Source organism: Dendrobates tinctorius, unplaced genomic scaffold, assembly GCF_039654945.1.
Source record: "Dendrobates tinctorius isolate UK_male_01 unplaced genomic scaffold, ASM3965494v1 ptg000574l, whole genome shotgun sequence".
In the NCBI taxonomy this organism is placed as follows: Eukaryota; Metazoa; Chordata; class Amphibia; order Anura; family Dendrobatidae; genus Dendrobates; species Dendrobates tinctorius.
The window spans coordinates 618,029-641,136 of NW_027362232.1; the positions used below are offsets into that span (position 1 = coordinate 618,029).

Genomic DNA, 23,108 nt, shown 5'->3' on the forward strand with positions numbered 1-23,108 from the left:
ATGTGCAGATAAAAGATAGTTAATCCCCAAACAGAAAGATTTTTACTTCTGTAGTTTGCTGCTAATTCCTGGGGTGTCCAGTCTCCTAGGGAAGGGGCGCACACTTGCATGCTGCTTGCTGTACCGCTTGCCAGCAGAGCTCTGAAGCTGACAGAGTTGCTAGATGTGACCAGCCTGAGTATCCCTGTACTTCTACAAAGTCGCCTCTACAAGCACCAAGGAAGAGGGCATATTTTGGGCCAACAGCTCATCTGTGTTGAACTTTTAAATTCTCTCCTCCCTATCATCAGGAGAGCAGGAATCCAGGAGGCAAGGGTGCTCATGAAGACTGGAAAAGGGGACAACACTTTAAAAGGGAATCTGTCAGTTGTGTAATCTGAGAGCAGCATGATGTAGTGGCAGTGACGCTGATTCCACCGATGTGTTACTTACTTGGCTGCTTGTTGTCATTTTGATAAAATCACTTTCTCTGCTGCAGATCTAGCAGAGCTCAAAATGCTGAGCCCTGTATAACCCTGCCCACACCACTGATTGGCTGTAAGCTGCCAAATGGTGAGGGCGGGGCTACAGAGCAGTTAACTTAGGAGGCATGAGGCACCTAGTCCTGTAGAGATCATCTGCTGATAAAACACTGATTTTTATTAAAACAGCATCACAAATACTAGTAAGTGTCACATCGCTGGAATCAGCCTCTCAGTCTCTAAATCATGCTGTTCTCAGATTACATAGCAAAATTAATGTAATTAAGAGAGCAAAATTCATTCAGCCGCTCATCAGCCGGTGTACACAAGCCTTATCACATATTTGTGCTACTTTTGGATATAACTATTTTGAACCATTTTAGAGGATTAGACAATAAATAATCGACGGCTGAGAAATACAATTTGAAAAAAATATTTTTATAATAATTCTACTTCTATATTTAAAAAGACAAAATAAACATGAACATAACATTATCTTCTGCTGCTCAGTCTACCAAGTATAGAACCAAAAAAGATACATTTACTTTGACATTGTCTTCTCGGAATACAAGTTATTTGTATGGGCTCTACCTGTACTAGCCAAAAAAGACAAGACTGCCGCAATCTCTGGATGAAGCCACTGCTGGATGAACAAATGCTACATGTAAGGGCACCCTAATAGTAGGAGCTCATCCACATGAAGTCTTGGAAGAACTTAGATGAAATCCCAAATAATGAAAGCCAAGTGAATTACTATGTATCTTCAATGTCCGCAGGGCTTTCTCCATCTGGGGCTACCAGGACTTCTCGATTTTCATAGGTCCAGAAGCCATTAAGATCTATCAGTATAGTGCACACCGTGTCCCCCTGGCTGCTTTGGATAAGGTCTTGAAGTGTAATGTGAAAGGGATCTCTTGGTTTTACCATGTCAAAGATTTCATCCTATAGATTGTAAGAAAAAGTTAAAAATTAAGTAGTGTTGTTACCCGTATGTACTATAGCATATGCTACTAGATGCTTCATATTCTGTGCTTTCCACAACATTCCAAATTATTGTGCAAATTGGATGCAAAACGATTGAAGTGAACCCAGAAATACATCGAGTCTCATTTTAAACTACTCTTGTTTACGGATAACGCCGTGCAACCTTGGATGGTCCAGATGGATGGAGTAGTAGATGGCCAGAGGATGGCCACCATGTCCCAAAAAAGCTGTGACGTCAGCAAGGAGGGGGCAGAGTCATGTTTTGGGCTGGAATCATGGGGAGAGAGCTGGTAGACCCTTTTAGGGGCCCTGAAGGTGTGAAAATGACCTTGTCAAGGAATATAGATTTTCAGTCTGACTACTTTCTTCCATGGTGCAAACTGTAGAACATTGCCATCCATGGCAAAAATCATCTTCATCCATGGCAATGCACCATCTGAAGCTGCAAAGAAAGCCTCCGAGTCATTGGCTGCTCTGGGAATGAAAGGAGAGAAACTCATGGTGTGGTCACCACACTCTCCTGATCTCAACCCTGAGGCTAAGTGCCCACGTTGCCGAAATGCTGCGGAAATGTCCGCAGCATTTCCGCAACTACCCGCCATGGGAAAAACGCATGCGGAATTCACATGCATTTTTCCGTAAAACACAAGCATTTTAGCTTGCAGAATGCTTGCGCTTTTCCAAGCAATTTGAGGCATCGCTTGGAAAGGTGATTGACAGGTTGGTCACACTATGAAGTACAGCGCTTGACAAATGTGACCAACTTTTTACTATTGATGCTGCCTATGCAGCATCAATAGTAAAAGAATCTAAAAAATGCTAAAAAAAATAGAGATATACTTACCCTCCGTCGGCCCTCAGAATCCTCCCGGCCCTCATGGCGCTGCCAGCCTCTTCCGTTCCCAGGGAGACCGCTACGTCATCAGAGGTCATTCGCGCAATGCATCCCTGGGAACGGAAGTGGCTGGCAGCACCATGAGGGCCGGGAGGATTCCGGGGGCCGACGGAGGGTAAGTATATCCCTATTTTTTATTTTATTTCTATTTTTTACAGGAATATGGTACCCAGTCTCCTCTCCTCCAGACCCTGGGTACCATCCACACATGAAGCGCTCACTTTACGCATGGTGGGCATAGCCACATGCGTAAAGTGAGCATTTCAATGCAACCCTATGGCGGCGGAATCACAGCGATCCTGCAGAAATAATGGACATGCTGCAAATTTTACCGCTATGCGATTCCGAAAATCCGCAGCATGGGCACAGCAACTGCGGAATCCCATAGGATTGCATGGGGATGCGTTTTATTAGCATTTTTTAAGTGTTTCTGCTGCGGCGGAATGAGAACCTCCTCAACAAAAAGATCTCAGGGTGGGAGGCCGTTCACATCAGAACATTAGCTCTGGGGGGCTATTCTGACACCTTGCAAACAAAATCAAGGGAAAACTATCCAAAAACACAAGATCAATGGATTCAAAAATTGTGAAGGTGACATCTAAGAAGGGGTCCGACGTAACTTGTTCAAATGTTTTTCATTGAAAAAGCTTTTGATCTTAGTAAATCTGACCTCTTAATGCTGCAAATTTACCAAATGTCCATTTCCAGTTGTTTACAACCTATAAAATGTTTCTACGCTCTGTTCTGCATTATCATCTGGTGTATTCTGAGGGGTTTTTAGTTTTGAAAAAATATTATCGCTGGGAATTTGATTTATAATCTAACGGTTGATGATTTGAACATTATACTGACTCATTTACATCAATCATTTAGGAAAATCAGAGAAGAATAGCATTTACATAATAATTTGGAGCGTGGTGTATTTCTCATCACAGTATGTTCATTCAGGACATTTGCTAGATCACCCTGCCAAATGGGGATCCATCGGCAGCATAGAAGATTTACCTTCACATCGTGAAAAGCCACAGGATCTTGTCCATGAATCTTCATTTGTTCCTGAATGGCCTATTGAATAAAGATAGGAAATTAGGAAATACACCTATATAGATGTTACAGTCACCAGTTTGCAGACTCAAGTCAAAGCTCACTTAGAACCGACATCAAAGCCCAGCTAGAAAGGACATCAAAGCCCAGCTAGAAAGGACATCAAAGCCCAGCTTGAAAAGACATCAAAGCCTAGTTAGAAAAGACATCAAAGCCCAGCTAGAACCAACATCAAAGCCCAGCTAGAAAGGACATCAAAGCCCAGCTCGAAAAGACATCAAAGCCTAGTTAGAAAAGACATCAAAGCCCAGCTAGAACCAACATCAAAGCCCAGCTAGAAAGGGCATCAAAGTCTAGTTAGACAGGACATCAAAGCCCAGCTTGAACTGACATCAAAGACCAGCTAGAACCGACATCAAAGCCCAGCTACAACAGACATCAAAGCTCAACTAGAAAGGACAGCAAAGCCCAGCTAGGACAAACATCAAAGCTCGACTAGAATGGACAGCAAAGCCCAGCTAGAACAGACATCAAAGCCCAGCTAGAACAGACATCAAAGCCCAGCTAGAACAGACATCAAAGCTTAACTAGAAAGGACAGCAAAGCCCAGCTAGGACAGACATCAAAGCTCGACTAGAAAGGACAGCAAAGCCCAGCTAGAACAGACATCAAAGCCCAGCTAGAACAGACATCAAAGCCCAGCTAGAACAGAACAGTCATCAAAGCTCAACTAGAAAGGACAGCAAAGCCCAGCTAGAAACGACATCAAAGCACAGCTAGAGCAGACATCAAAGCCCAGCTAGAAAGGACTTCAAAGCTCAATTAGAAAAGACATCAAAGCTCAATTAGAAACAAGATCATACCCTGAAGAAGTAGTTCAGAGAAAACACATTCAGGCTGCCTTTGTTCTCAATGTCCAGAAGCTTGAATATATACTGCAGGGCTGCCGGCTCTTTCCTGTTCTCCAGCGCCAATACAAAATCTAAATATGTTTTATAATCCTAGAAGGGGGTGAAAACAAATATTAATAAGTAATCCCAATTCTCCATTGTAACGCGAGACAGGTCACCCTGCCCCACCACAGCGGAGTGCTGGCCTCTACTATGCCTTGTCCGCTGGGTCGGTAAGAGCAGGCAGGGCTCGTACTGAAAGTAAATTTGCGGTGTGGAATCTGCAAACCACAATAATTCCATGACTCTTTCATTGAGCAGTTAATATTAACAGCTTCTCAACCAGGAATTTTGTTTACATTTTTTTCTGCTTTCACATTTTCCTCCCCTCTTTTCAAGAGATTTTCATCTGTTTTATTGCATTTTTTGGGGGAGGAGGAAAATGCGTCGACTTACTGTATGGGTTAAATAATCTATATATTTATAGGTGGGACTTTTTTAGACACAGCAACACCAAATATGTGATTTAAAAAAAAAAAAAAAAAAAAAAAAAGTGAATGTATTTTTTTTATAGAAAAAAAAGGGGGTGATGATCAGAATTTGTTATATTTTAATTTTCTTAATGTTTTGTAAAGCTTTTTTTTTAAGCCGTACTTAAACCTGTGATCATCTGGGCTTCATAGCAGCCATGTCGCTCGGGGGTAGATGAGCACCTGGGATGGCATGCCTTAAAGGGGTTGTCCGGCCTTAAGGCCCTGTCACACTAAGCAATATCGCTAGCAATATCACTGTAACGTCACTGGTTTTGTGACGCAGCAGCGATATTGCTAGCGATATCGCTGTGTGTGATACTTACCTCCGACCGGCTCCACCACTGATTATCGCTGATCGCGCGAGAACGTCCTGGGCCGTTTCTCGTCGTCAGCTTCCTGCTGGGCTTCCTGTGGCGCCGATGAGCGACGCGGGTGGGAGGACGTCAGGATTGCCTCGTCTGACAGGTAAGTAGCGACCCGCGACCCCTGCGATGTCGCTGGTGAGATCTGCCTGTGTGGCAGCTCACTAGCGACCACTTAGCGATGCACCAGCGATCCTGACCGCGTCATATCGCTGGTTGGTATCGCTGGTGCATTGCTAAGTGTGACAGTACCTTTAGGCTATGAGTCTGCAGTCACTTTGTATGACTGCAGACTTCTGAATCCTCAATTTTACACAGTGATGATTCCCCCGTGCCTGGCAGGGGATCGCAATTATGTTATCTGCATACATGCAGTCACATGCCGACTAGACGTGCGCGGCCACGCTCAATTCAGGTGTACTGAGCGAGGCCAGACAAGTCTAGTCAGTATGCGGCCAGAGGTATGTAAATTATATCACATTACCGCTCACTTGTGGCACTGGAAAATCCTCACATAGAATGACTGCAGGCTTGCACGCTAAGGCTGGAAAACCCCATTAAATGGCGCTGACTGTGGCATTTAAAGGGGTTTTATTATGTGCAAATGACAGCTGTATAATACAGCCTGTATTTTCCAAAGAAGGTGGGTGCTCAGTACCTAAGCCCACGCCATATACTTGCACCCAGCATGTGATGTACACTGGAAAGCAATTAAACTGGAATATGGGAACCTAGCATGAGCCTCACCGTAGACTGGTGTCATAAGGCACTTACCATCTCACCATCATAGGTCAAGCATTCCTGGAACACCCGATCTAAGAAGACGCTAGTCAAGGTGCCAGTTCCATAGCGGGACAGCTCTTCTTTGCTCAGCATCCCATTGTGGTCCTTATCAAGATTCAGGTACTGACCTAGATAATGGCAGTGGAACATGTAGGAATGTTAATAAATTGGAAAGTCATCTTCTCTCGGAATCTTACAAAGCCATTTTTCAGTTATATTTGCCACGCAGCTATCCAGACTACTGAAAGGTGATCAAGGATCTTATCAGGGGATAAACTAACCAGACTTCTCCGATGTTGTGGAAGTTGTGATGGCAGCAGTTTGGTTGCCAGTTACAACAGATCTGTGTCAGGAACACCGCACTGAACTTGATCACTGAGCCAGTGCTTGTGTCCTGAGTAAAGCGAACTGTGCTCAAAGATACCTGTGGAGCGGGCAGCAGCCGAGTAGATGCGTACTTCAGAGCCGCAGGACCTGAAGCACGTGACTGCTAGAGTCGTGGCCTAAACTCCAGAGAGCTAGGAGCTGCAAGAGAACTCCTAGCAGGGTAACTGCGAGACAAAGTTACCAAGGGGCATAGACAGGGAGGATAGTCAAGACGTAGCCAATGAGTCATACACAGAGATAGCTGCAAGGTACAAGAGGGGCGAGCAGAGAGTAGTCAGATAACAGGCAACGAGTCATACACAGAGAGGGAAGCGCAGTACAGAATCAACAGGCAAACTCACAACGGGCAACAGAACCGGGTCAGAACCATATAAACAAGCTATAACAGCGAACAGGCACACAGAGGTCACCATACTCGGCCAAAGGCAAAAGTATAACTGACAGGGGTTGGAGCTTCCCAGGGGTTTAAGAAGCTCTCCCAGAACCAAAGAGAGGCCACAATCATTAACCCCAGGTGTTCAGGTCAAAACCTGCACCGAGCTCCAGACATTAACCCCTGACGTGCAGCTCAAAAACCTGCACTGGGATCATGACAATCTGCACGATGTTCACGTCATCGTTTTCTCCTTGGATTTTATAAATCACCATTTAAATAAACTGAACTTACCATAAACCCTCAGTGCAGAAGGGGCTGAAAACCAGTTTGATTCTTGACTATCTTTAGAAAGTTCTTCATCTCGTAGCTGTAAAAGCAGAATAAGTCACATATTAACTGTGGAGCCTGAAGAAACCAGAGCAAAAGAACGAAGAGGTAGGTGTCACAATGCTGAAAATGCCTAACCACACCGGCACAAAAAAAAGTGGGGTTTTGGCAATATGACTGAAAATGGCAAGAGGTACAACAAACTTAAAGCGCCACTCCAGACTTTTTGTTTACGTTTACTGCCCCCAGACTTATACTTACTAGCTGCCATCTTCTTCTGCAGGTTGTGAGCTGCGGAATCGCTTCAGTGCTTGCTGGGTGATCCGGAAGTCACAACTCAATGTAAGTCTATGAACACGGAACAAGGCCAAAACCGAGGTGCTCATAGACTTACAGTGAGAGCTTGTGATCGTTACCTCTGATTTCCGGTTACTCAGAAGTTACGGTCACAAGATGGCGGATCAGGACCGGAGTGGCGCAGGGAACAGCTGAAGATGGTGGCTGGTAAATGTTTTACTAGGTTCAGGGAGTTTAGATTCATGGCACCCCTCCAGCGCTAAAATATAGAAACATGGATTTTTGTGAGTACTCACCGTAAAATCCTTTTCTCCGAGACGCTCATTGGGGGACACAGATACTGTGGGTGTATGCTTCTGCCGCTAGGAGGCTGACACTAAGTGAAAAAAAGAGGTTAGCTCCTCCTCCGCAGTATATACCCTCGCCCCTATTGCGGGCGGAAATCAGTTTGGTGCCAAAGCAGTAGGAGGACAACAAATCAGCCTTAATACAGGTATAACATGTCCAAAGAAAAACACCACCTTTATATCAAATAAGTAAACACATTCATTTAAACAAGAGCCAACTGGCTAATAGGGTGGGTGCTGTGTCCCCCAATGAGCGTCTCGGAGAAAAGGATTTTACGTTGAGTACTCACAAAAATCCATGTTTCTCTTTCGTCTCATTGGGGGACACAGATACTGTGGGACGTCCTAAAGCAGTCCCTGGGTGGGAGATTGACTCACCGATCTAAGCTACATTCACCTCCGCCACAGTTGCTTGGAAAATCCTTCTACCCAGGCTTGCATCCGCCGAGGCCTGAGCATGGATATTATGTTTGGCAAATGTGTGCAGGCTGGACCAGGTTGCTGCCTTGCAAACCTGTTCCGTCGAAGCCTGATGCCGAAGCGCCCAAGAGGCGCCCACTGCCCGAGTAGAGTGCGCTCTGATCCCTGCAGGAATCGGCGTGCCTCTAATGCAGTTGAACTCTTGAATAGGCAAACGAATCCATCTGGCTATGATCGACTTTGAGGCAGCGAGTCCCTTCCTGCGTTCTACAGGGAGCACGAACAGCGTGTCCGTCAGAGGAAAGGGTGCCGTCCGTGACACGTACCTCCGGAGGGCTCTTACCAGGTCTAACGTGTGAAGAGCCTTCTTCCACACGGTGCACCGGTGCTGGAAAAAATGAAGGCGAAACAACATCTTCATTGATGTGAAAAAGAGGACACGACCTTCGCAGAAAAAGAAGGGCTGGTCTGAGGACCACCTTATACCTATGGAAAGTGAGGAACGGAGCTCGGCAGGATAGAGCCGCCAGCTCTGAAAACCCGCCTGATGGAAGTGATGGCCACTAGGGGAACAACTTTTCCAGGAAATGTATCCTGAAACAGTTCCAATGGAGCTTCCTGCAGAACGCTTAAAACCATGTTAAGAACCCAGGCGTCCATCGGCGCCATATAGGGAGGTATCAAGTGGAACACTCCCCGATGAAAAGTTTTCACCTGCAAATTGGCAGTAACCCTGCACTGGAACAGGACGGATAAGGCCGACATTTGTCTCCTGCGGAAGCCTGGGGCAAGGCCCGAGTCTAATGCTCTAACGACTGAGCTATCCGGGCTCTCTGAGCCCGACTGGAGAAAAACCAAGATGTTGGGGATCGAGAATCTTAGCGGAGAAACACCGCGCCTCGAACTCAAGCAAAGAACACCTTCCAGGTGTGGTGGTAAATTCATGCTGAAGCAGGCCTCCGGGCGCTAATCGTTGTAGCGACCACCTTACTCCCAAACCCTGCCTGGGTTAGAATCCGAGATTCAACGGCCCTGCCGTCAAACACAGGGTCCCTGAGTTCGGGTGGCAAATTGGCCCTTGAGACGGTAGATCTGGACACTCTAGCAGGCGCCCAGGAACGTCGGCGAGCAGCAGCCTTAGATCTGCGTACCACGCTCGACGGGGCCAGTCTGGGGCCAGTAGAATCGCCGGCCCCCCTTCCGTCTTGATCCCTTTGCTGACTCTCGGGAGTAGTGGCAGTGGGGGAAATAGATATGGGAGGCGAAAACTGGTTCCATGGCAGAACCAACACGTCCCCCGCGAATGCCTGCAGGTCCCTGGCCCGAGAGACATATGTGGGCACCTTGGCATTCACTCTGGAAACCGTCAGGTCCACATCCGGAGCTCCCCACAGTTGACAAATCTGTTGAAGAACTTCGGGATGTAGAGACCACTCTCCGGATGCAAGACCCTGCCGGCTGAGGAAGTCTGCCGCCCAATTTTCCACTCCCGGGATGTGGACAGCCGAAATCACCAAGTGGTTTGCTTCGGCCCACTGAAGAACGTGCTCCACCCCGCGCATGATTGTTCTGCTGCGGGTGCCCTCCTGACGAATTATGTACACCACCGCCGTGGACGGCCTGCTAGCAAGTGATGAAACCTCTGCAGAGCCAGCCGAATTGTTCGTATCCCCCAATAAGTTGATCGGGAGGCGTGCCTCCTGTGGCAACCAACGTTTCTGGGTTGTGTGGTGGCGAAACACAGCTCCCCAACAGAGGAGACTGACGTCAATTGTCATTATCAGCCCATGACATAGGCCAGAGAGGAACTGGTTATCTACCATCCGAGCGACTGCCTGACTTGAGAGGCCAGTTTGCACAGCCGATCGAGCGTGAAAGGATTCTTGTCCCAGGCTGACACGAGGCGTGCTGCAGAGGATGAAGGATGGAACTGGACGAAAGGTATCGCTTCGATTGCTGCCACCATTTTCCCTAGGATCCTTATCGCGGATTGGATGGTATGAGGGACTGGTTGGCGTAGTGTCCGGACTCCCTTCCGGAGACTAGCGCCCTTTCATGGGGGAGAATTTTCAACCCTCAGCAAGTGTCGAAGATCATCCCTAGGAAGGAGATCCTCTGAGCTGGCACAAGGGATGATTTCTTTGCATTAACCAACCATCTAAGCGGCAAGAGTATCTAGCATGATGTTGACACCTTCCCCACTTGCCCGTATTGACAGGCCCTTGATCAAGAGGTTGTCCAGATAAGGCAAGACGACTATGCCTCGAGAATGCAGTGTGGCCCTGGCAATTGCCAAAACCTTTGTGAATACTCTGGGAGCCGTGGCTAGCCCGAAGGGTAGTGCTACGAACTTAAAATGCTGAATGCTGATGGCGAAGCGTAGCCGCCTCTGATGAGGAGGAAAAAATGGAATATGCAGAAAAGCGTCATGGCTGTCAATTGAGGCCAAATATCTTCACTATTCCATGACCGCTATGACTGCACGGAGAGACTCCATCCGGAAATGTCTGATCCTGATGAATTTGTTCAGAAGCTTTAGGTCCAAAACAGGCCTGACAGACCCGTCCTTTTTGGGGACCGCAAAAAGGTTTGAATAGAGCCCCTGAGCTCTTCCATGTTCCGGCCCTGGAACAATGACTCCGTTGTGCAGGAGCGACTTGATGGCTCCCAATAGAGCCCTTACCTGGGTATCCACCCAGGGAAGCCGGGAAGGAAAAAACCTTCTTGGAGGGTATCTGACAAATTCTATTTTGTAACCTGAGGACACCAACTCTTTTACCCATGCGATGTTGGCCCAGACGTGGTGAAAACAGAGTAGGCAGCCGCCCAATTGCTGGTGTCGTCTGGTAAAGACCTCGCGTCATTTGGCCGATGATCCTTAGGATCTGGGTCCTCTCGATCTGGCCTCTTGAGCACACATTCTCCCCAATGGGTTGGCTCTATATGACCTGCCGCTCCCTATCCTGGTTGGGGCGGCCTGAGGTGGCGGAATTGGGCCCTGTAGTCCACCCGGAGTCTTTCAACACAAGACCCCAGACCGTCTCCTATTCGGGTCCCGGACCAGGCTCAGGTTACTTACCAGCCACCACCTAACCACTGTCGTCACGCCCGGCCTAGAATGGCTGGTAGCACTGCGAAAGGCCCGAAAACGTGCCTGAACCGGGTGACGAAAAAACGATCTAACCTTCTGTTGGGGTAGAAACCCGCTCCTTCCTCCTGTGGAGTCGGAGATAAGTTGATCCAAAAATAGGCGGCCGCACTGATCAGGCAGGGAAGCCAAGGACTTCTTGGAAGTAGAATCGGCCCGCCATGTCCTCAACCATAGGGCTCTTCAGATAGAGATTGCTTTAGCGGCAGCAAGTGCTGAACAATTGGCCGCATCCAAAAACGCATTCATTACATAATCTCCGGCTATCGTCATCCCTCCGAGATCTCTGCAGGTAGATCCTGCTCCTGAGCGACCTTGTTTAATGTTTCTGACTATGATATCATAGCCTTGGCTGCGAACGAGGGAGCGAGTGCAGACCCTGACGCCTCATATACTTAACGAGCTAGGCTCTCAATAAGGCAGTCCATGGGATCTTTAATCGAGGCAACCCTAGGGACAGATAACAGGGTCTTAGTGGCCAGGCGCGAAACCGGAGGACCCACTATCGAGGATTCCATCCATTGTTTACGGAGGTCCGGAGCAAACGTATAACGCGTTTCGAGTGCCCTTTAACCCGAGAAAAACGCCTTTTTGGACGTTCTCTGCGCCGCTGTACTATGTCCTCAAACTCAGGGTGAGAGGAAAAAATTCTGTGCGGCCGCTTCACTCGTTTACATGCCCTTTATGCTCCGTAGCCGCTGCGGTATCATCCTCAATCCCCAGGGTCTGATTGATGGCTTCTATGCGGCTGTCCACCGTTTCACGTGACTCTGGAGTGTCCAGGTCATTGGGCTCGTCTGAGTTGCAATCTGAGGTCTGCTCGCTATCAACCACTGGTGACGGGGAGCGAGAAGCAGATCTTACGGATGCCAAAGGCACCGGATGGACTGGACGACACCGTGTGGATTTGTTTCCCCCGGGTCTGCCTGGAGTGAGGGCGGTCCCTGCAGGCCGGAGGGCTCCTGTGAGGTGAATGTTCCCTCTAAAGGCTGCGACACTGTCCCTGCCCCTATCTGGGGCTTGAAGGGATTCTATTGCTCTCGTAAGCGACACCATGTACTGTGACAGTGATCGGGCCCACTCCGGGGGATTTGACACATTGGTCGCGGTCGCAGGGGAGGGCTCCTGGGCGCGTTTGGATTCGCAGGCTTCGCATAAACGCTGCTCTGCGCCCGCGGAAACGCAGTCCAACAAGAGATTAATTCCGCGTAAAAGAACGTGTGCGTCTTTGCCTTTTTTCGGACATGGTGTATCTGTCCGCTGCTGGGGATATGGGGAAGAGGTAGCTCCTCGTTTTTCCCTAGCCTGGCCTCTCGGGCAGCACTTACCCCAGTCCTGCGCCCCCCCCCCCCTGACCTGAATGCTTACTTTAAATAGTGCGCCGAAGTCGGGGCCTCGATTTTTTTTTTTTTTTTTTCGCCGCCGAGTGCGGGCTGCCGGAAGTGACACGCGGCCCCGAGGGCGGAACTTCCGGCTGCGGCCTAGATCCGGCCGAAGCCGCGGCCTCAATTTTTCCCCTACCTGACCGGGGGTGGGGGGGGGCGCGCCCCGACCCTCTCCTCACCGATGATCCTCTTCAGCCTTAGCGCAGGTATGTGAGGGGGTCTTTGATAAAAAACAGGACGGTGCAGGCACCCTAGCTCCATCTAACCCCTTCAGGGGGTGAGGAGAGGGACCGTCCGCCACCTTGCAGCACCGCTGTCTAGCGTTGGCGGAGCAGTGGGGGCCGCACAGACTAGTCTTGTGCCTCTGTGCAAGCCCATGGTTTCAATACCTAGGGGTGGACAGGGCTAAGTCTGGCATAATGTCCCACGTCGCGGGAAAGGAAACGTGGAGGGACACTCGCACATGGTCGCCCGTTGCTGGTTTGGGGAAATCGGATCCTTTCAATAGGATGCGTTGCCCCTGTCTCATCTTCATAAAATAACAAACAAAAATAGAAGTCTGGGGAAAAAGTCCCAAATATGTCCCTCGGTGCAGGAAAGGATACGTGGAGGGATACTCGCACGTGCTCGCCCGTTGATGGTTTGGGGAAATCGGATCCTTTCAATAGGATGCGTTGCCCCTGTCTCATCTTCATAAAATAACAAACAAAAATAGAAGTCTGGGGAAAAGTCTCAGATATGTCCCTCGGTGCGGGAAAGTATACGTGGAGACGACACTCAACGCGTGCTCGCCCATTGATGGTTTGGGGAGATCGGACCCTTTCAATAGGGTCCGTCGCCCCTGTCTCATCTTCATAGTAAACTAGAAAAAAATAGTCTGGAGAGATCCAGACTGTGTGTGCCTCCATAGGACACTAAGCAAAAACTGATTTCCGCCCGCAATAGGGGCGAGGGTGTATACTGCGGAGGAGGAGCTAACCTCTTTTTTTCACTTAGTGTCAGCCTCCTAGCGGCAGAAGCATACACCCACAGTATCTGTGTCCCCCAATGAGACGAAGGAGAAAAAATACTGGAGTGGCGCTTTAATTTTATTTATTTTTTTACTTAGAGGGGATGAAACAAACAGCATTACATCCCCTGCTTGGTCACAATGAATTATTAAAATCTAGCATATTGAATTTTAAGCATTTCCCCACTTTTAGTTTTAGACCTTGTCAGTGCACTCAAGCCGAGAATTAGAAAATGTACTACATTTTTCGGACTATAAGATGCACTGGACCATAAGACGCATCTAGGTTTTAGAGGAGGAAATTAGGAAAAAAAAACTGAAGCAAAAAAAAAAATGTGGTCAATTCTGTACTTAATATCCCCATCCTGATACACATGGCCCCCTCATCTCTTATCCTGGTATGCATGGATCCCTCATCCCTATCCTGGTATGCATGCCCCCTCATCCTTATCTGGCAGGAATGATCGTCCTTGCTAGTACTAATATGCATGGATCCATCCCCATTTTGGTATGCAGGGTCCCCATCTCGTCCTAGTATGCATGGCCCCCATCCTTATCTTGGTATGCAGGGTCCCCATCTCGTCCTAGTATGCATGACCTCCATCCTTATATTGGGCCCCCATCCTGGTATGCATGGCTCCCTCATCATGTGCTGCTCACAAGCAGAGCACAGCTGCCGGAATACTCGCCGGGACTGTGCTCACAGAGAGCATTCATTGCTCTTCACTAATGCGCATTGTCAGTCACCAGCTTCCTGCTGCTACCGGCGGTCACGTTTGCTGATACTTAAGAGAAATGAATACCAGGACCGGGGTTGGCAGGAAATCATACCAAGATACTATTATTAAAGACAGATAAATATGCATTGCCCTCCATGCCCATGAGCGTGGAATGTAGTGAATATTCATTTCTCTTTAGCAGCGGGAACAGGAATTAGCCGCAACCGTCAGCTCCTGCCTCTGTGACCCGCTGCTCCGCCGATGCCGTTCCCCCACCTCCCCACCACAGCCAGAGCCGGTACATCCAGACTATAAGACGCACCCACCATTTTCCTCCACATTTCTGGAGGAAAAAAATGTGTCTTAAAGTCCGAATAATACGGTAATTTAAAGAAAATACTCGAAACACTTACTTCTAGTAAATCGTCCAAAAAGCTACAAGCTAAAATATCTTGGATTTTTATCTTTCCTAAAAAAAAAAATAAAAAGGAAAGAAAATGAAAAGTGATTATCAATCAACTACTATAGATGGTGTGTAAAACCATATAATTAAAGGGATTGTATCCATGGAAGCCCAGTCGCAGTTATATGTGATCTCACTAAGGTACATTCACAATTACTATTGATCCCCCACAAAATATATACCGTATATACTCGCGCATAAGCTGAGATTTTCAGCCCATTTTTTTGGGCTGAAAGTTCCCCTCTCGGCTTATATGCGAGTCATATACCAGGGGTTCGGCGGGGGAGGGGGTGTCAGGTCATACTTATTGCCTCCTGGCGCGGTCTCTGCAGCCCCCCTGCTTCTCCCGGTCTCAGGCTCCTTCCTTCAGCGGTCACATGGTACCGCTCATTTAAGTCATGAATATGTGCATATTTATGACTTTAATGAGCGGTACCACGTGACCGCTGAAGGAAGGAGCCTGAGACGGGGAGAAGCAGGGCTGCAGAGACTGCGCCAGAAGTAAAAGCTATATTCACCTGTCCCGGGTCCATCACTGCGTGCTGCTCTGTCCTCTCCGCGTCCTCTGTCTGTGATGTTCAGGTCAGAGGGCGCGGTGACGTAGTTAGTGCGCGCCGCGCCCTCTGCCTGAACGTCACTGACAGGACGCGGAGGAGAGGCAGAGCGACACGCAGCCATGGAGCGGGGATCGGTAAATATCACCAGTGCCGGGGTCCTGAGCTAGCGGTGACATCAGAACTTGTCACCGCCTGCTCAGGACACTGGCACCGGGCCCCCAGTGACAAGAGGTGAGTATGTCACTTTTTTTTTTATTATTTGCAGCGGCAGCAGCAATATATGGGGACATAATTATGGAGCAGCAATATATGGGGACATAAACTATGGAGCAGCATAAGGGGGCATAAACTTTGGAGCAGCATATGGGGGCATAATTATGGAGCAGCATATGGTAGAGTAATCTATGGAGCAGCACATGGGGGCATAAACTATGGAGCAGCACATGGGGGCATAAACTATGGAGCATTTTATGGGGCAGCATATGGGCCATAATCTATGGAGCATTTTATGGGAGCATAATCTATTGAATATCTTATGGGGCCATAACCTTTATGGGGCAGCATATGGGGCATTATTAACCTTTGTGAAGCATTATATGGGGTGTATTTTGTATGGAGCATCTCATGTGGCCCATCATGAACTGTATGGAGCATTATATGGGGCTCCTGATTCAATATGGATATTAAAAAACATTTAACCTACTGATGTCACAATTAATTTTACTTTTATTGGTATCTATTTTTATTTTTGAAATTTACCAGTAGCTGCTGCATTTTCCACCCTAGGCTTATACGTGAGTCAATAAGTTTTCCCAGTTTTTTGTGGCAAATTTAGGGGGGTCGGCTTATACACGGGTCGGCTTATACACAAGTATATACTGTATATATAATTTTGTTTTCTTTTTTTTTATATATGTGTAATAAAATTATATATATCTATCTCAAACCCATTTAATATACAATATATGTGTATTACCTGTCCTTAAAGGATCAAGGAAAAAAAAGAATTTCCGGACCGCAGTGCAGACGTAGAAAGAATAGAAGGACTTCTCCAGGCCATCTAGTTGAGGCAGGGTTGGAATTAGCTCAAGGATATAATTCTCCAAGTCCTGTACAACAGTAAAGAAGTCATCAGATACATTTCCTATATCAATTACTAACATTCTCATTATGTTTTTTTCTGTGCTTCATATACTACAGTAACTGTAAAGACATCCTCACATACATAAAATAGGACTTAAAGGATTAAATCAAACAAATCCTTGTTTTTTCATGTAAATATTTGTTAGATTTCATAAAACAATTTAATCATCTAATTGATGAAAATAAAGCTTTTATTTTATCAATATGCCGAATCTTTATTGCTTCTCCGTGTAACACTAACATGGAATCGATTAACCCTTGCAGTCATGGCAGGCGCCCCATGGTTGCATCATATCGCACACTGACAAAGGGAGCCGTCTCCCTCTGTCCAAACACCTAGATGCTGCAATCGTTAATGATCGCAGCATCTACAGGGTTAGGGGGTAAATCCAGTCGCAGTTGTTACAGTGGGAGGTGAGCTGTTTATTAGAGCTGCAAGCCCTGTAGTAGACGGTAAAAGGCACAGCTCCCGTGTAGTGCCATCCCATGAACAGAAACGTACGTCCATCTGCACTAATATGGGTACACTTATTTGCAATAAGAATTTAATATTCTAAAAGGCGCAGGAAACAAAGACGCTCATACCAATTCATAGAACCATTATACAGCGTAGGTTAGCACACCACGAGCTGCAAGGGCTGGAGAGGTATCAGTTACACCCAGGCCCTTGAGAATGATGGGGGGGCAGACAAAGACCCCAATGCTACATAGAAAGACAATAGTGTTACTAAAGAGTAACCGTTATTTAGATGTATTTTTTTTTACATAAATCAATAGTACCTCTGCAAATAAGAAACTTTGCAATATATGTAATCAGAGCAATCTGCTTCTTTCCTTCTCAAAATTCTCAATTCTGGGGTAAAATCTGTATTCAGTGAACACAGACTTTCCCGTTACCTAGGTAGGAGATGACAGTTAGTGCTTATAAAGTTCTATGGAGAACTGTCATTTCTGGAGAACTTGCAGCAGAATGTCTGTGCCGGCCTCTGCTCCTCCTTCTTCATAGAATCTTATAAGCACCAACTGCCATTTCCTATCTCAGTAAATATTCTGTCTTCAGTGAATACAGATTTCACCCATGAATTGAGATTGAAAGATAAGTCCAGGAGGGGAAAAAAAAAAAAGCAGATTTCTACAATGATATATAACAAAGTTGAATATTGTCATATGTGCTATCGATTTATGAAATAAAAATTAAGACAATGGTTACTCTTTAAGCAAACATTGTGCGGGGCACTGGTAGAGATGTTGCATTTGGCCCCAGGAGCTTACACTGTCTATGTACAGGGATCAATCATAGGTCTCAGCAATGCGACAGCAAGTATGGCGTCTGCTACCTACCGACTCTCTCAGGTAGCCTTGTCCGGCCACATCATACAAGCTCAAACCGATCCTCGTCTGGTGGAGCCATACTGGAAGGAAAGGATGCAACCATTAGTACCACATGTTCAATCATTATATATAGATTTTTGTGTCTGTGTTTCAGTCCATTAATGTAAAAAAGGAGCAAAAAAAATATGGTACCGAAAAGCATTTTGGGGGCTCGTGGTTACAAGATCCTACTATTTTCTCCCATATACTGGGGTAGGAATGCCCCCCAAGCAGTACCTATAGCCATGATCCACAGGGATGGCCCTGCTAAACCTACAGGCCTCATGTAGTAGCACAGAAAAATGGGCACTACAAAAACACTGAAGACTAAAATAAACATGAAATGACGCCGATTTCTATGGGCAACATCGGCGCTAATTCTAATAGGCGTGGTTCTCTCTATCCTGCTCTCCTCCTCATTATTTCTGCTACACTGCAAAAAAAGAAAAAAGTGACAACTAAAGTGTTAATGCAGCAGTTTTATAATGTGTGGCATTTATTGCTATATAACTAAGAGTAAATGTTTGATCTTCGTTATGATGAGAAAAGTACGGACGGAGTACTTCAAACTTCCTTTTCCGTGTAATAAATGGACTTATTATGGTCTACGTTAGTCATTGGCATGAAAAAGGACACTTGTATGACTTTCCTGAAAAAAGGACTCACGTGGAAAAAAAGGACTAACATGAAAAAAAAGGACCAAAGTGAAAAAAGGACCACCGTGAAAAAAAGGACCAAAGTGGAAAAAGGTCTCACGTGAAAAAAAAGGACCAATGTGAAAAAAAGAGGACTCGCGTGAAAAAAAGGACTCGCGTGAAAAAAAGGACTCGCGTGAAAAAAGGACTCGCGTGAAAAAAAGGACTCGCGTGAAAAAAAGGACTCGCGTGAAAAAAAGGACTCGCGTGAAAAAAAGGACTCGCGTGAAAAAAAGGACTTGCGTAGCAAGTTAATTCTTTGGGCAGCTTTCGCTACAAAGAGGCCAGCGGGTGACCTGCTGCACAATAGATGGCAAAACCCATCAGCGAAACTAAAGCTAAAGAGGTTTCGCCTAAGAAAACTTCAGGTGTACTGGAACCTGTCAGCAGGATTTCGTCCTATAAACTAATGGCATGGCCAAATCATGTTGACTTGTACTCTTTAAAGGTTTTTTCTGATTTTGGAAAACCCTGATCACTTGGCTACAGTTTATTTTATTAAAACAAACAAACTGTTCTTTATTCACCCTCCCCAGGTCCAGATCTGAGTGTCCAGCAATGGTGTTTGCTATGGTCTGCAGTGCTGTCACCAGTGAGCTCTATGTCTTTGCCCAAGTTGACGGCACAAGCTTCTCAAAGTCACTGATTTTTGTTGACCATGCTGCAGCCAATCAGTAGAGCTCAATGACTGGCGTCATCACTGCAGACAATGACAGCAGCAGAGACTCAGTGATGAACATGCGGAGGGTGAACAAAGCAGTTATTAAGGGGTGGGTTAATAAACTGCAGCCGGGTCACAGGGGTTTCCCAAAACTGGAAAACCCCTATAGGATTATAAAACATTTCCTACTTAGTACCCTGGTTGAGAACCCAGGGGAACATGTCTCTTACCTTTTCTCATAACGTAGTTGAAAAACTGCATAATTGATATTCTGCCATACAGATCATTGTGAAAAAGTTTGCTGAAGACTTTAGCTGTAAAAAATGACCTAAAGTGAAAAAAAAAAAAAAAAAAAATTTTTTTTATATATATATATATATATATATATATATCAGTAAAATAACAATTAGCGAGTGATTTCCAATGGTTTATTAATAGGAAAGGTCCTGTAGTTGTCGAGCACGTGGACTTACTTGCATTTTGGCCCGGCCTTTTCGCCAACAATTTGGAAGTTGGTATAGTTGATCATGGCTTCCTCACCAATCATCGGAGGCGACTGGTGCTTGTCCAGGAGGAACCACAAGTTCTAGAAACATAGAATGGAAAAAGGAAAGATAAATAGGAAAGATAAAAGGCTTAAGGGCCCGTTACACACAGCAATCTCGCTGATTTTGTGACACATCAGCGATCTCTCCAGCGAGATCGCGGTGTGTGACATCCAGCAGCGACCGGCCCCCCCCGCCGGGTATCGCTGATCGTGCTGGATCGTCCTGGGCCGTTTTTTCATAGCTGGTCTCCCGCTGGCCAGCAAGCATCGCTGCGTGTGGCAGCAGGAGCCACCGATGAGCAACGCTGAACGCTGGTTACCAATGTAAACATCGGGTTTCTAAGGGCTGCGGGGCCCTTAGAAACCCGATGTTTACCCTAGATATCAGCGTGCACTGCAGGCAGGGTGGGAGGTGGAGGCAGAGCGGCGCTCAGACCGGAGTAGCTCTGTTATCTGCTACTCAAGTCTGTCAGACCGGAGTGGCAGATAGCAGAGCTACGCCGGTCTGTCTGTGCGCCGCTCTGCCTCCACCTTCCGCCCTGCCTGCAGTGCACACTGGTATCTAGGGTAAACATCGGGTTTCTAAGGGCCCCGCCGCCCTTAGAAACCCGATGTTTACGTTGGTAACCAGTGTGCTCGCTGGTCCTGATCGCTGGAGGGGCTGTATATGTGACAGCTCACCAGCGATCAGCTAACAATGTCCCATCGATCCCATCCACGTTGGATCGTTGGTGTGATCGCTGGGACATCGTTATGTTTAACGGTACCATTAGAAAATAGTGAGTATATAACATCACTGCCACAAGTGTAGATAGGAGTGATACAGAGCAAAGGCTGAAGGCATCATATCACTGCCTGCATCCCCCACTGGGAACAGGCAATTCAAGCAGGTTACCTGATGGACAGCAGACATGGTGTAATTAACAGGTAAAGGTGAACCTGGCTGGGTCTCTTCTCACCTGCAGCTCCTCGTTGTCTAGTAACTCTCGGCTCTTCCTCTGGAGAAAGACGGCTCGTGACTCTTCTCTCAGCTTCTGCTGTAACACCTCGTCCTCTGCTGGTAACTGCAGGGAACAAATGGGGCTTTAATCAAAGTAAATCACAATTTTGGTTATCTAGAACAACACTACTCTGTTCAAGCGGGAGGGTATGGATTTTATATAGCTGCGAAAATCCAAATAAAGGTCCCATGTATCGTGCATTTCCCACTTTGAGAAAAACCCCCGTCCTTAAGTGCAAAACACAAAACCACCCTAACCAGGCACAGCGGTGTGTCTCCTCCAGTTGTCTGTAGTGCTGACTTCATTCAACAGCACTGCAACCGATCGGTGAGCTCACCTATTGGCTGCAGCGCTCTCGACGTCACATCAGTGCTGCAGACAGTAAGAGACATCAGGAGCAGCGGCACAAACTCAGTGCGGACCAGGGGAGAGTGAGCAATGCACCTTTATTTTTATTTTAAACCACCTAATGACAGGGATTTTTGGAAACTGGAAAACCCTTTTATTAAATGAATTATAAATGCTGGTCGTTATGTAATATGGCAGAAAAGGGAACAAAACAATCTTTGCATTTGGCGAGAATCTTCTTGTAACCACGGTTAGTAGTGGGTCATAGATTTGAGAGAGAAGACCCTTCTGGAGATACATTAGAGAACCTATTCCTATTGAATCACAGTCTCTGTGTAGCGTTCTTGCAGTCCTACCATAGTCCGACGTTCACTAAAGCTCCGCACCGTCAGTCACTGCCACACGTGCTCACCCTGTAGTAGAATCGGGGGATTTTGGGGGAATTGGAGTCCTTCTGTCCACCCTTCCACTCTGTATAAAACTTGGTGAACATGGCCATTTCTTCATTTTTCATTTCTTCTTCGCTTTTTCTGGCTGATAAACAGATACAAAAGATTTTTATTACATATACAGCCGACTGTACCACTTTGCAACTTCCTGGAGATCTAGCATGTGCACCTATGCTGCATGCAAAAATGGAACTCTGCAGTTCCAGATCCCCAAGAGCTCAGACTCCCAGTAATCACACTATTTAGTGGAGAGGGCATAACATTTTTTGGAAATAACCCTTTAAAGCAGTCGCCTCACGATAACAACCCGAGTCCAGGTGCTGCTTGAGACATGAAGACAAGGTGCTGAGAGCCACCGAGAAGAGCAGCTCCCATGTCGGCGGACATTTCTATGGCATAATTAAGCAAAATCTTTATACTTCTTATATAATACCACTGTACCTTTATTCGATTTTTCCAACTTTTCTTTGAGACTTTTCTTCCAGTCCATTCTACTGGGATGTGATTTCTTTCTTGAAGCTAAAAAATAACCCCAGATATTTAAAAATAAAAATATACTGTAAGGCCTAGGCCACAGCTTCAATCATACTTCAACAAAACGTGGTAAATTGAAGTGATTGATGGCCGAGGCAGTCACCCAATTGTGCAAGTTGGATGACTTTAAGGGGAAATGTCACCAGGTCAAAAAGTCACCAGTTTTTGCTCTTATATTATTGCTGCTGATCACCTGAGTAATCCATTTTTTGTTTCCCATAAATCAACCATACGGTTCTAGAGATATGAGACTTTTTTACTTAATGCTCATTTTTCTTGGCTTCACAAAGGGGGTGTGGCTCACTGGATTCTCAGGGGGCGTGACTTTAGACTGTTTTGCATAATATCCCTGTAAACCACGCCTACTTAGTAAAGACCATAAAAACCAGCCCTAAATTAAAAGGCCCATATCTCCCTAACGGTATGGCGGATATGAAAAAAAACAAAAAACGCAATACTCAGGGGAGCAGCGGGAATAAAATTAGAAAAAATGGCCCCATTTTATCTTAGTGACAGATTCTCCTTAAAGCACACAAGTCTAGAAAGGGGTTTTCTGAGAGGGAGAGGAAGGAATAAAGGAATAATAGATGTGGGGTATTCACATCAGGAGACCGGCTGGTCCTGATCACATGTTGGTAGTTGTAGTTCCCCAGCAGCTGGAGATGAATGATCCATGCAGTCACAAGCAGATAATGAGGCACAGACACAAGTATCAATACAGACCGAGTTATTTCCTGAGGAAGATGCCTTTATAAGTACAGCCTGCTAATGTGTCTGCTCCACAATACGTAGATCCCAGCACTGTCAGTGCAATCAAACGCCTAGATCTCCCATCCTCTGCTGATAGGTAATCGTTACCATAACACAACACACTCTGGGGCCATTCAAAGCGTCACTTCCCTGCTTTACTATCGTTTCCCCCTGTTGTTAGGGTGTTTTGTGAAAATGTCTCTAGTTTCCAGTATGGGAAGC

At 46.5% G+C, this 23,108-nt stretch overlaps 1 protein-coding gene across 3 annotated transcripts; it reads right to left on the minus strand.

Moving 5' to 3' along the window:
* Positions 1 to 878: 878 nt before the first annotated feature.
* Positions 879 to 23,072, minus strand: PPP2R3C (protein phosphatase 2 regulatory subunit B''gamma). 3 transcript variants are annotated; one of them, XM_073565191.1, is made up of 14 exons: positions 22,860 to 23,072; positions 22,044 to 22,121; positions 21,566 to 21,687; positions 20,764 to 20,868; positions 19,731 to 19,843; positions 19,488 to 19,585; positions 17,872 to 17,942; positions 16,364 to 16,496; positions 14,781 to 14,836; positions 7,007 to 7,082; positions 5,944 to 6,080; positions 4,248 to 4,385; positions 3,346 to 3,405; positions 879 to 1,403 (listed from the first exon to the last, which is right to left on the minus strand). In XM_073565191.1, the coding sequence occupies exons 2-14, from the start codon at positions 22,090 to 22,092 to the stop codon at positions 1,215 to 1,217; spliced, it is 1,347 nt and encodes a 448-aa protein (XP_073421292.1). In that variant the 5' UTR covers positions 22,093 to 22,121; positions 22,860 to 23,072; the 3' UTR covers positions 879 to 1,214. The 3 variants fall into 3 exon arrangements, with proteins under 3 accessions (XP_073421292.1, XP_073421293.1, XP_073421291.1); XM_073565192.1 differs by having other exon boundaries at positions 22,739 to 22,863; XM_073565190.1 differs by lacking the exon at positions 22,860 to 23,072 and adding an exon at positions 22,330 to 22,719.
* Positions 23,073 to 23,108: the final 36 nt, after the last annotated feature.

Excerpts from the sequence above, each read along its gene's own strand:
- PPP2R3C (XM_073565190.1), bottom strand. Across the intron at positions 16,497-17,871 it reads AAGGCTACCTGAGAGAGTCG|GACTTGGAGAATTATATCCT; the intron begins GTAGGTAGCAGA and ends ACTGTTGTACAG. Across the intron at positions 6,081-7,006 it reads TTCTGCACTGAGGGTTTATG|GTCAGTACCTGAATCTTGAT; the intron begins GTAAGTTCAGTT and ends GCCATTATCTAG.